At 39.8% G+C, this 12525-nt stretch overlaps 1 protein-coding gene across 3 annotated transcripts in view; it reads left to right on the forward strand.

Annotated features, from left to right (window-relative positions):
* The first annotated feature begins 2180 nt into the window (after window positions 1-2180).
* Window positions 2181-12525, forward strand: part of LOC115787377 (storkhead-box protein 2-like) — a 129536-nt gene continuing 119191 nt past the window's right edge. For 2 of the 3 annotated variants that reach the window (XM_030740061.1, XM_030740062.1), the window contains exon 1: window positions 2181-3129. In XM_030740061.1, coding sequence (XP_030595921.1) covers window positions 2790-3129 — 340 coding nt within the window. In that variant the 5' untranslated portion in view covers window positions 2181-2789. The remainder of the gene's footprint in view (window positions 3130-12525) is intronic. The other variant, XM_030740063.1, reaches the window with a different exon arrangement.

Genomic DNA, 12525 nt, shown 5'->3' on the forward strand with positions numbered 1-12525 from the left:
AACATTGATTTCTGAACTCAGGTGATACAAAATATTGGATGACGCCAGCACAACTAAACTTGAAACACTAAATTCACAGGCACACAGCAGGAAAACAAATGATGACGTGACAAGGACCAAGTCAAAATGCAGACACTATATACACAAAGGGATATTGAGGGGAGTGGAAACAAGTGAGGAGCACAGCTGAACATAATTACACTGATGAGACAAGGGGAAGCAAAACTAAACACAAAGCACAAGGAAAATGAGACTGTCAAAATAAAACAGGAAGTGACTAACCATGACGCACACATAAACTTAACACAGGAGGGCCAAGACAGACACAGGAACACTAACCAAAGAGGAGGACATGGGAAACAAAACATAACACAGACATGACACTGGAGGGATAATACCTGAACACAGACCATGGGAAAAACATGAGGGAAACAGGAACTAAACACAGATAACTAAACAGAAAACAATGATAAAGATCTTAATTCATAACTAAACAACACAACTCAAAGAACATAAGGTGCATTGGGCCTATGGCCCAGGATCATGACAGGTAAGAACTATGTGTTCTGAGCTGTTTGGTAGAAAACTTGACCTTTACCTTGAGGTCAAGGTCACCAAGATTCAAACTGATCTATGTATGATTTTTTCTACTTGACACTGTTCTCGGGTTATTGTGATAACAAGATTTTCAGAAAACTTGACCTTTAACTTCTACCTTGAGGTTAAGGTTGCCGAGATTCAAATTTCTTTGAGCTTTTTAGTAGATGCATCGATAGTGTGAATTTGAACATCCTACCTCACATCATTCTTGACTTATTGCGTTCACCAATTTTTCAGAAAAACTTGACATCTGACCTTGACCCAGTTATGGCAAAAATTGAATTATGTGATCTAGGGGTCACTGACTGTATGAACTGGACTGGCAGTTATGCTGTAATATTGTCTACAAAACAAACAGACAAACATACCAAAAACTTGAAGGGCACTCAGTAGAGTCCATACCTTGTGCAGTAAAGAATCCTTTTAGAAAATCCAGAATGTGATCTGGATCACGACCAAAATTTAAGCAATTGTTCCCTCTACCACCCCCAACAACTCCACGCATTTTCATCGAAATCCATTCATAATTTTCAGACAGACAGACCAATGTGAGAGAAAACATAACCTCCCTTCCCCTATTGGTGAGTGAGATAACAATATCCCATTTCCCTATCAGGGAGTGGGCTAACAAACATATCAAAAATAAAACCTGGTTTCCCCCTTAACGTGGCATGGTACTGAAAAGCTGAAGCACAGGTAGCCAACAAAGATCTTCTGATTACCATGATGATGGCAAAGACAATCTACTGCATCATGCAGGTATGAGAAGGACAGCCTGAGGAGAGAAAACCTGCCCATAGGCAGACCCATGGAGCCCACTCCTAGAGACTATTATCAGATGTCTATGATTCAGCCCATATTCATCAGTGGGGACTTTGTGGAGAGGGTGGCTGAGTTCTAAGACCATTTGACTGCTATATCTGACATCTCTAACTTTTGTGTTTGATAACATAAACAATATTAGTCTCTAAGCAAGATAACAGGCTTATATCACTGTTGTGTAAGCAGATGGTGAGCAAGAATTTGTGATAGAGGATGATGGAAGTGAAGAAAGAGAGGAAAATTTAAGTTGCCCTGAGGGTGATGGGAAGGGGGAGGAGAAGACAGAGCACATTAGAAAAGCATTACAAAACTAATAAACTAAGAAAATTGATGGATGGATGGATGTGAACAGCTCATTACTCCCTACCCCAAGGACCACTACAGACTGATGCATGCAGCTCAATTATTTGCTCAAAAAAGTCAAAAGATACATGAGAAATTTGGATTAAGAAAGGAAGTGGTCCCACTGAGACTGCTTATGTATAGGGCCCAGAGTTTTGTGTTGCACACATAAATATACTTTGCACAAATTTTGTGTTTGAAAACATCTAACTTCAACGTAACTAATCATGTATACACTTGAATTAGTCTGCCTTTAAGTATACTTAAATGAACAAAGATTTATTAGAGTAAATATATTTATTTTTCAGCAGGGTAATAGTATTTTGAATAGTTTCCCCATATTTGCGGTATTACAAGTCTTAACTTGAAAATTTACCCGGAAGAGTGTGTTCACACTTGTTTATGCGTACCGACGCCTGTCACCGCTGTATCTGGACAAGGCGGTCTCGCATCCAGTTGTATTCTAACGTGCTGTATTAAAGCGTATCAGGCGCAAGACTCGACACGATCATCTGGCAACTGAAAGTCTCGCCTAACTCTCAGTCGTAAAGGTTGTCAAGTCAGAGCCAGCTGACTCACGAAACTGCGTTGCTGTCTGTTGCTAAGAAGAGGGGCGCTCGCCGCATCTGTTGCCTGGGTGAATTCATTAACACGTTAGCATCCAGCTAGGTAGCAATATTTCTAGGTCTCAGTCTTTACAACAAGCTTGTAAATTGAGAATGACGAATGTCATCTATTGCTTCTGGTCGACAGCACTTGACATAACTCGTCACTAAATTGTAAATTACCCCCCGAAAAGAAGACGGACCTTAAAAATGTAGACATTGGTTACATGTAAGGTTAAAGCGCTAACTGAAGCTAGCACACTAGCTTCATGAAAATACAACTGTTTTATATGCGGCTACTGCAAAACGTAGCTGCACTGGTAGCTAACATGAACGGTTTGTTTTCCATTAAGCCTGAAGTTCGAAATGAATAAAATGATTGTACTGCATTCGATCGAGAGCTAGAAAGCCGACACGACAATGGAGTCTTTCCTGCAGATAGCTCCCCATTCTTTGGCTATAGTGCTGTCCAGTGTCGGGGCTGGGGAGGCGTTAGGGGCAGCCAGGGTGTCGGAGAGTGATGAGCTACCGAGACACCACACCGGCTATGAGATATTTGCCGATTTCAAAGCAGAAAATACCCAGCACCATGTATGGAACCAGCGTATTACAGAGGCTGTGTCCGAGACTTTCTTCCTGGGATGGATTGACGAGCATGTACTGTTGATACAAGGCAAGGAAGACCACCTGGAGGTGCTGAGGGAGGGATGGATGCGGAGGTCTCTTAATCCGCCTCGGGGATTCACCATTAAATACCTAGGTAAGGCCTCCACACCCATTCTTGTCTACTTATGGTAATGTATTGCATACAATAGTTGAACCTTAATTCATCACTTAGATCCTGATGTGGCCAGTTTCACCATCATTTGCCTGTTATACTTATTTTTTGTTGTGTTTTATCTCAATTTACAAAATGTCACTTTGAAAATCCCCTAGTTTGAGCCTTATTGTACATTTTAAGAATGACATAATGGGAGCATAGATTCTTATTTCTTTAAAATCACCATGGCAGAAAACTATAATTTAATTATTTATTTGCACCAGATAGTTTGGTTTAGTTATTACTTTTGCTCGTGGTTTACACATTAGCCTAACACACAAAAGGTCCCTGGTTCATGACCAGGAGGAGAGAAATCAGTTTGGGGTTGATCAGGAAGGGCATCCAGCGAGCTATTTGCTGTGGTGATCCCTTGTGAATAAAGGAGCAGCTGAAATAAACTCACTGTTTTGTTTTACTTTTATTTATGTATATTTTATAACCACATTTCATCGGGGATAGACAATTTGGCATTAACAAATGCAGATGCAAATGCAGCCTTAAATAGTAATGTGTGTGACAGTATAATAGTAGCAACTAATAATACAGGAGGTGAGGTTAAAAAAGGTCTTTTATTCGATAACACTGGGAAATTACATTTTCAAACTATCTTTGAACATTTATGTTGTGAAATTGTATTGTTAAGGCACAGGTTGCACTCTTGAATTATTCTATTGTTTAGTCTAGTGCATTTAAAATACCTCTTACCCATATGGTTCTAACAGCTACTGACAAGCCTGTCAAGTGGACAATGTCAAAAATATGTGAAACAAGCAGTAATGTGGGTGGCTCTTGTTTGTGGTTGTGCCATTGTTACCATTTGGTTTTGTCTGTCTCTCCAGTGACTGTAGACAACATGGACAAACTCCAAAAGTGAAGCCAAAATGTCTCTATTGCCCTCTGGTGTCTGTCCACAGTATAAGTCACAAACCCCACTACCTCCATGTTAGGATATAGGACAGGGGTCAAACTAAAACAGAAAGGTTCACCTCTGAAGTAATTATACTGATTTTGGATTGGGGGTTATGTTTCTCATAAGTTTCTTTTTAATTTAGAACTTGATGCTGCAACACTCAACTGTAACATCATTATTGACAGCTTTAATTGTCAAGTTTAATCTTGACCGTAGCATAGTTTTTCTTGAGCTGCAGTCAAGGAAAAAACTTGTCTCTCTTTTCGGGAAAGATTAGGGATGTTGAGAGGAGATAGGGCATTTTCTTTCCACAACCATGTGGTCTGTTTAAAACTGAAACATGAAGTCTTCTGCAGTAAATTGGACTAACTGACATAAGGGACCTGAGGTATCATCATGTTTTTTTGGTAAGTTAAATGTGTGTTTAAATAGTTCATTCAGTAATTAGCTAATTATTAAATCAATGTCATTAGCTAGCTAGCCAAGACCACATTCTGGTGATCGGTAACTAGGATGTTTTAATTTTTCTAATTGGATAATGGAAAAAAATGGATGGATGGATGAATGGAAGTCTTGCACAAGTCTTAACAATTCTTTTTAAAGAAACAGCTACAGTGCAATAGTTGAGGCAGCACTACCACTGTCAGCTAAGATGAGGCACGAAAAGAGTTTATATGAGGAGTAGAGGAAGGTCATCAGACCTGCCCAGTCGTTAACATTACTGTTACTGTACAGGCCTCAGCTCCTGTGCACAGCTAGCATGATTGTTACATATCTGCAAAAACCAGTTTGTTTTATGTGTGAATGGTAACCTCAAAATCTGATTCCATAATGTTGCTGCCATTAAACAAAATCAAAAAAACATTCATGTCAGTATTCTTCATTAATGGCAGTATTAAAACAATGTTAACCAAACATAAATTACTTAGGGGTCATTCACAATCATCAACATTTTCCAATGTACAAAGAGTACTCTTTTTCAGACCCCCCTCCCCAAAAGTATACAAAGAAAATGTTGATCTTTTTTCATGACATTTAATTTCACCTTGTTCTTTGGTGTTTTAATGTAATAGGAAGTGTGAAAAACACATCCTGGTGTTGAAAAATTCTAGAAATCTTGGTATCAAACTCTTTCCTATCTCATTGTTTTGTTGCACTAAAAACAAATCCATCAATCCGTTCTTTTCCGCTTATCCTTTTCAGGGTTGCGGGAGGTACTGCACTGCATGTACGCAAAATGTACATGCCACCACACTGTACACAGTGGCAGTGGAGCAATTTGTCATCGGAATAGCCGGTCTTCTGCCAAAAAGTGATTTCTGGTATTTGCCAAAAAATAATTGCTGGTATTTATATTGTTGTAAATGACTTGTGGACCTATAATCTGTCGAGTTTATCTCAAACTATATCTCTTATGAATCGTATCAATTAATTTTGCATCATAAAGAACATTTCTGTCACATGGTAGAAGCTGCAATCAGTTTTTGGCAACACCAGCCACAAGTGTTGCCAACTTAGTGACTTTGACACTAGGCCTTTTCAGACTTGCCTAGCGACTTTTTTTCCCCCAAAAAAGCGACTAGCAACAAATTTAGCAACTTTTTCCGGTGATAGCAACTTTTGGAGAGTTTTGGATATGCCTGTGTTGTGCCAAAAAGTTATTTCTGGTATTTGAAGAGTTTCAGTCAGGTTTCAAAATTCATCACAGTACAGAACCGGCATTAGTGAAGGTTACAAATGATTTTCTCATTGTCTCGGACAGTGACGCATCTCTGTGCTTGTCCTGTTGGACCTCAGTGCAGCTTTTGATACGGTTGACCATAACATTTTATTAGAGCATGCCATTAGGCATTAGCTACTGCATTGCCGTGGTTTGAATCATATTTATCTAATAGACTCCAATTTTTTTCATGTAAATGGGGAGTCTTCTTCACACACTACGGTTAATTATGTTTCACAGGGTTCTGTGCTAGGTCCAATTTTATTTACAGTATACATCAGGGGTATTCAAATAAAATTTAAAGAGGTCCAGTCAGACAAAATTTCATGAGGCCAAGGTCCGGAAGTACAACTATATATCTATCTATCTATCTATCTTGCTTTGAACATCTGCTTAACCCTCCCCCCTATCATATGGTTTGTACGCTTTGGAAAATGTCAATAATTGTGAAAGATACCTTTTCCACCGTGAATGTACAGGTTCAACTCGGGCCCCGCAAGCTAGCTGGTCTCGAACAATGAAAGTGGCAGAAGGGCATGACTCTGCCATCTCAGTATGAAGTTTTCTAACGCTATTTCACTGCATGGTGTGTATTACACAGTGTGTATTACGGGTCAGTTGCTTCGTTGGATGCTGCTGGCTTTGTTCTCGTACCCGCTTGCTCACAATTTGTGTTTCATGAGGTAGGGCATGTCATATTATTACTAAATGGCAAACAATTTACCAGTAGGTGTAGTAGAGTCATAGAAAACCAACAGACCCAACATTCATCATATGCATACTCTTGAGTCTGTAATTGAATAATTAATTGAAAGGGGTGTGTTCAAAATAATAGCAGTGTAGAGTCCAATCAGTGAGGTCATTCATTCTGTAAAAAAAACAGGCATCAATCAGGTGGCCCTTATTTAAGGATGAAGCCAACACATGTTGTATATGCATTTCTCTCTGAAAACCTGAGAAAAATAGGCCATTCCAGACATTGTTCAAAAGAAAAGCATTCTTTAAAGTGTTGATTGAAAAGGAGAAAACATATAAAGAAGTGCAGAAAACAATAGGCTGCTCAGCTAAAATGATCTCCAGTGCTCTAAAATGAAAGCAAAGCCAGAGAGAAATGGATGAAAACGAAAGACTACTATTCAAATGGATCGAAGAATAGCCAGGATGGCAAAGACTCAGCCAATGATCAGCTCCAGGGTGATCAGAGACAGTCTAATGTTACCTGTGAATACTGTGGCAATTAGAAGACAGCAGTGTGATCAAGAAGTCCCCATAAAGTCCCAGTGTGGGGAAAAAAAAGGCATGTGCTAAGAGGTTACAATTTGCCAAAGAACACATTGACTGACTTGTAGAGAAATGTAGAAACATTTTGTGGACTGATATTAAGATTGTTCTTTTTTTGGTCCAAGGGCCCTAGACAGTTTGTCAGATGACCCCCAAGCACTGAATTCAAGACATAGTATGCACAGTGAAGCATGGTGGTGCAAGCATCATGATATTCGGATGTTTCTCTTACTATGGTGTCGGGTCTATTTATTGCATATCATGGATCAGTTTGCATATATCAAAGTCCTTGAAGAGGTCATGTTGCCTTATGCTGAAGAGGAAATGCCCTTGAATGGGTGTTTCAAATAGACAGTGACCACAACCACACCAGTAAGCGAGCAGTATCTTGGTTCCAGACCAACAAAATTAAAGTTATGGAGTGGTCAGCCCAATCCCCGGACCTTAATCTGATAGAAAACTTGTGGGGTGACATCAAAAATGCCGTTATTGAGGCAAAAAGAAAGAAATCATCTTGGGCTGGAATACCTGTGCACAAGTGCCAGGAGTTGGTTGACTCCATGCAACACAGTTGTGAGGCAGTTCTCAAAAACAGTGGTTATACAACTAAATATTAGTTTAGTGATTTACAGGAATGCTAATTCCTAAAGATTTTTCAGTTCATAAAGTGAATATTTGAGTTTATAAAGAAAAATGCAGACACTGCTATTTTTTTTAACAGCCCAACATTAATTTTTCTTCATTTCCTGTTGAGTAATTGGAAAAATTATATATTATATATTTTTCCGCCACACATAGCGTTTTGCATTTTGGCCAAAAAGTTCAATTTTGCTCATCTGACCAAAGCACCTTGTTCTACATGTTTGCTGTGTCCCCAACATTGTTTCTGGCAAACTGCAAACGGGACTTTTCGTGGTTTTCTTTTAACAATGGCTTTTTTCTTGCCACTCTTTCATAAAGACCACATTTGTGCAGTGCACGACCAATAGTTTTCCTGTGGACAGATTACCCCACCTGAGTTGTGGATCTCTGCATTTCGTCCAGAGTCACCATGGGCCTCTTGGCTGCATCTGATCAGTGCTCTCCTTGTTCGGCCTGTAAGTTTAGGTGGACGGCCTTGTCTTGGTAGGTTCACAGTTTTGCCATACTCTTTCCATTTCCAGATAATGGATTGAACAGTGCTCTGTGAGATGTTCAAAGCTTGGGAAATCTTTTTATAGCCCAAGCCTGCTTTAAACTTCTCCACAACCTTATTCCTGACCTGTCTGGTGTGTTCTTTGGACTTCATGATGCTGTTTACTCCCCAATATTCTCTTAACCAACCTCTGAGGCCGTCACAGTGCAGCTGTATTTGTACTGAGATTAGATTACACACAGGTGGACTCTCTTTAGTCATTAGCAGTCATCAGGCAACTGAAAGAAAAGGGGGGCTGAATACTTTTGCACACTGCACTTTTCAGTTTTTTATTTGTAAAAAATGTTTTGAATCATGTATAATTTTCGTTCTTCACAATTGTATACCACTTTGTGTTGGTCTTTCACATTAAATTCCACACATTAAATTCTTTGTTTGTGGTTGTAATATGACAAAATATGGAAAGGTTCAAGGGGTATGAATACTTTTGCAAGCCACTGGAAAAGCATGATTAGATATTTTATTACACCTTGTCAGAAATCTTATTATAAAAGAAATTCTCTGGCTTGTGGAGAAACTGTGGAAGCATGAATGCTAATCACTATCATATAGTTTGGGAATGTCAAATCATTAAAATGTACTGGAAGGGAATACATAATGCAATACAAGATAGTTTTGGTAGTCATCTGCCTTTGGAGTGTAAAGCTCTTTTTTTTTGGACTTGCACCTGAAGGATGGCCAAAAAAAAGACAAAGATCTATTTAATATTTTGTTGACCCTCACAAAAAATGGCTTTCACAGGAAAGCCCAAATCTGAATATGTGGATGGACATTACAATGGGACGTATATAAAAAGGAGAAGATAACCGCGGATATAAATCACAAGACGGAACTGTTTGTTTCACAATGGAAGAAACGGATGGACTATATAACGCCACGCAGGCCTGACATTAGACCTGTCAACTCTAGCTTAGGCACCACTCACAGGAATAACTACCTTCACTCCCTATGTGTTCATGTTCTCTCTCTCTCTCTCTCTCTCTCTCTCTCTCTCTCTCTCTCTCTCTCTCTCTCTCTCTCTCTCTCTCTCTCTCTCTCTATATATATATATATATATATATATATATATATATATATATATATATATATATTAGGGGTGGGACTCGATTAAAAAAATTAATCGAATTAATTACAAGCTTTGTAATTAATTAATCGAAATTAATCGCATTTTAATCGGATTTCAATATTTGACATGAGAAATATTAATTTAAGTTTAGTTGATGAATGAATCAATATACATAAGTTTAAACTTCAAAATGTTGTTTATTTTCCCACCAGTCTACTACACAGACCAATGAAGGGTGGAAGTGCTCCTGTGATAAACTCCTGAAATTAAAGTTAAGCATCATAACTGGATAGTTTTATTCAACATTAATGTCTCACTTGTTATAGTTGGAAATTAATCATTCTCTCAGCTGTATTCCTTGATGTTGAAATGTGTTATGCTTGTTTTAACAGCTTATTTTGAATTAAAGACTTAAAATTAAACCACAAAAAGGAGAAAAAGTTTGTTCTCCGTTTAACAGCTGCTTTTACACAGCTGTGCTTCGCACTCACGGTTGCTAGGCGACATGAGCTACGCAGAGGTGACGGCAGCTGATATGAAGGCTAGCTGCTCACTTCCGGCCTTTGTGGTGTTCGTGGGCTGCGAAAGACGTGGGCCGTGTCCTTCGAAGGATGCGGACCCTAATTTGGACATTGTGCGTCGATATAATCTGTATGCCGGGAACTCGCGCACTGAGAAACGTTCCACGGTGCAAAGTGCGATTAAAATGCGTTAAAATTTTTAACGCGTTAATTTCCCCATAATTAATCGAAATTAACGCGTTAAAGTCCCAGCCCTAATATATATATATATATATATATATATATATATATATATATATTGTAGGAAATTAGTTTTTATGAAGTTTCATGAGGTTCATGGTAGATGTTTGTCTTTACTGAATGTACATTTACTTCCCTGAGAAATTGGTCTGGAAAATAACATAACTGATTAAAATACACAAGTACATAATGTTATAGGTCATAGTGTTCGTGCTATGTCACCTTTGTATCAATAACAGAAGCAAGGACTCCTGAGTGGAGTGGTCAACGAGACTAAACATGATAAAGGAACCCTTGGAGGGAGAAGCAGCTGTGGAATCCTTTTTCTCTGTCCCTGTCTTGTAACAAGACTGATAAGCTGTGACTATATGAAACTGTAAGCTGAATTAGAATGTGCCAGTACTTCATGCCATCTCACACGGCATGGCATGCAGTCTGACCCAGATTAATCTGTAAACTGTTTGAAATGGTTTTGTTAAATTTAATAATTGGACTCCTTATTCCGTTGTTTGCTGTCATTCCTGTTTAATAAACAAACATGCCAGAACTTGGGGGGATAGGCTGGTTTTTCAGGTTCCTTCAATATATATATATATATATATATAATATAATGTGTATAGATGTACACTTGTATTTCAAAAAGAGACATTGAACGTCTTGATGAGTCTCTCAAAACATTTCATCACCACAGAGGTGAGCGCTATGGGCGTGAAGTCATTGGGACTGCTGGGGTGTGGTTTCTTTGGGACAGGGACTATAATGGACTTTTTTTAAAGCAGGTGGGACTCACACACAGTTTCAGTGAGAGGTTGAATATCTCTGTAAACACAGGTGCTAGCTCGTCAGTGCAGGTTTTAAGGATACGTCCACTAATACTGCCTGGTCCAGCTGCTTTCCTGGTGTTTACATTTCTGAAAACCCTCTTCATGTCACGTTCTGTCACAGTGAGTGTCTCTGCCCCTGCGGCTGGGAGCACAGCGGGCTGTTGGCTTCCTGACTTGAAGCACGCAAAGAAGTTGTTAAGTTCATCAGCCAGAGATGGATTGGCACTCACTGGGTGTATTGTGTATGGTGCTTTGTAGTCTGTGATCATGTGTAGTCCCTGCCACAGTTCCCTGGAATCAGATTGTTGTAGTTGTTGTTCCAGTCTGCGGCCGTAGCGATGTTTTGCCTCTTTCACCACTCTGCAGACGTTGTATAACGCAGCCTTGTAGTCCTCCGTGTTCCCAGAGGCGAGGCCGGAGTTGTAGGCAGCGGTGTGGGACCTCAGAGCATTGCAGACAGATTTATCCACCCACGGCTTCTGGTTGGGAAAAGTCCCGATGGTCCTCCTAAGCGAAGTGTCATCACTTACTTTCCCAATAAATCCCATAACTGTTTCCGTAAACTCCCCGATGCCTCCGCCCATGCTGCTGTGAAACATGTCCCAGTCGGTTGAATTCAACGCACCCTGCAGAGCGTCCTCGTTTGATCAGTCCACCATGTCACTTCTCTCACAGCAGGGGGTTCCTGCCTGAGCCTTTGTTTGTATTTCGGCATGAGAAGGACAGAGGTGTGACCTGACTTCCCAAAGGGCAGAAGAGGTTTTACTTTGTAGCCCTCTTTGAAGGGAGAGTAGCAGTGGTCTAGAGTCCTCTCTCCTCTTTTCAAGTTTGCAATGTTAAAGGCCCCAGCTACGATGAGAGCCGCATCATGCTGGTTAGCCTGATAGGTGGAAATAGCCTCATGTAGCTCGGATAGTGCAGTGTTTGTGTCTGCTTGGGGTGGGATATAGATGGTGCTGAAGATGACCGAAGTAAACTCATGGGGCAGGTAGTGGGGGCGGCATTTCAGGGTTAGGAGACAACATTTCAGAGGGACAACATTCCTACTGTCACACCAGTTGTTATTAATCATTAGGCACACACCTCCTCCTTTTGATTTCTCAGACTCACTCGTTCTGTCCATGTGATGAACCCTGAAGAACTGCGCTGGCTGTACCGCGTGGTCCGGTATGAGGGGAATCAGTCATGTATCCGTGAGACAGATGATGTTGCAGTCCCATATGTCCTGTATTCCAATGATAAAAAGAGTCTGTCTGTCATACGTGATATGACACAGAGCAGACGAAATTATAAAGTCAAAAATTAAGGCTAAAACTAATTTATACAGACAAAGTGTTGGAGCAGGTTCGATGGCTGCTGACTTCACAGCACCATCTTGTCAAAATATTTCAATAAGATATTTCAATCTTTCATTAAGTCACACTTTGTTAGCAAACTATAAAGAAATAAGGGTAATGAAGGGACAGTACTGTAGCTTTTTCACATGCTTAACTTGAAAAAACAAATAGTTCCTTATCTTGGGTTTGCCTCTGCTGGTTTTCTGCTCTTCCTTGTGTCCTTTCAAGCTTTGAATTTATGT

The sequence above is a fragment of the Archocentrus centrarchus genome, chromosome 10, assembly GCF_007364275.1.
Source record: "Archocentrus centrarchus isolate MPI-CPG fArcCen1 chromosome 10, fArcCen1, whole genome shotgun sequence".
NCBI classification, from domain to species: Eukaryota; Metazoa; Chordata; class Actinopteri; order Cichliformes; family Cichlidae; genus Archocentrus; species Archocentrus centrarchus.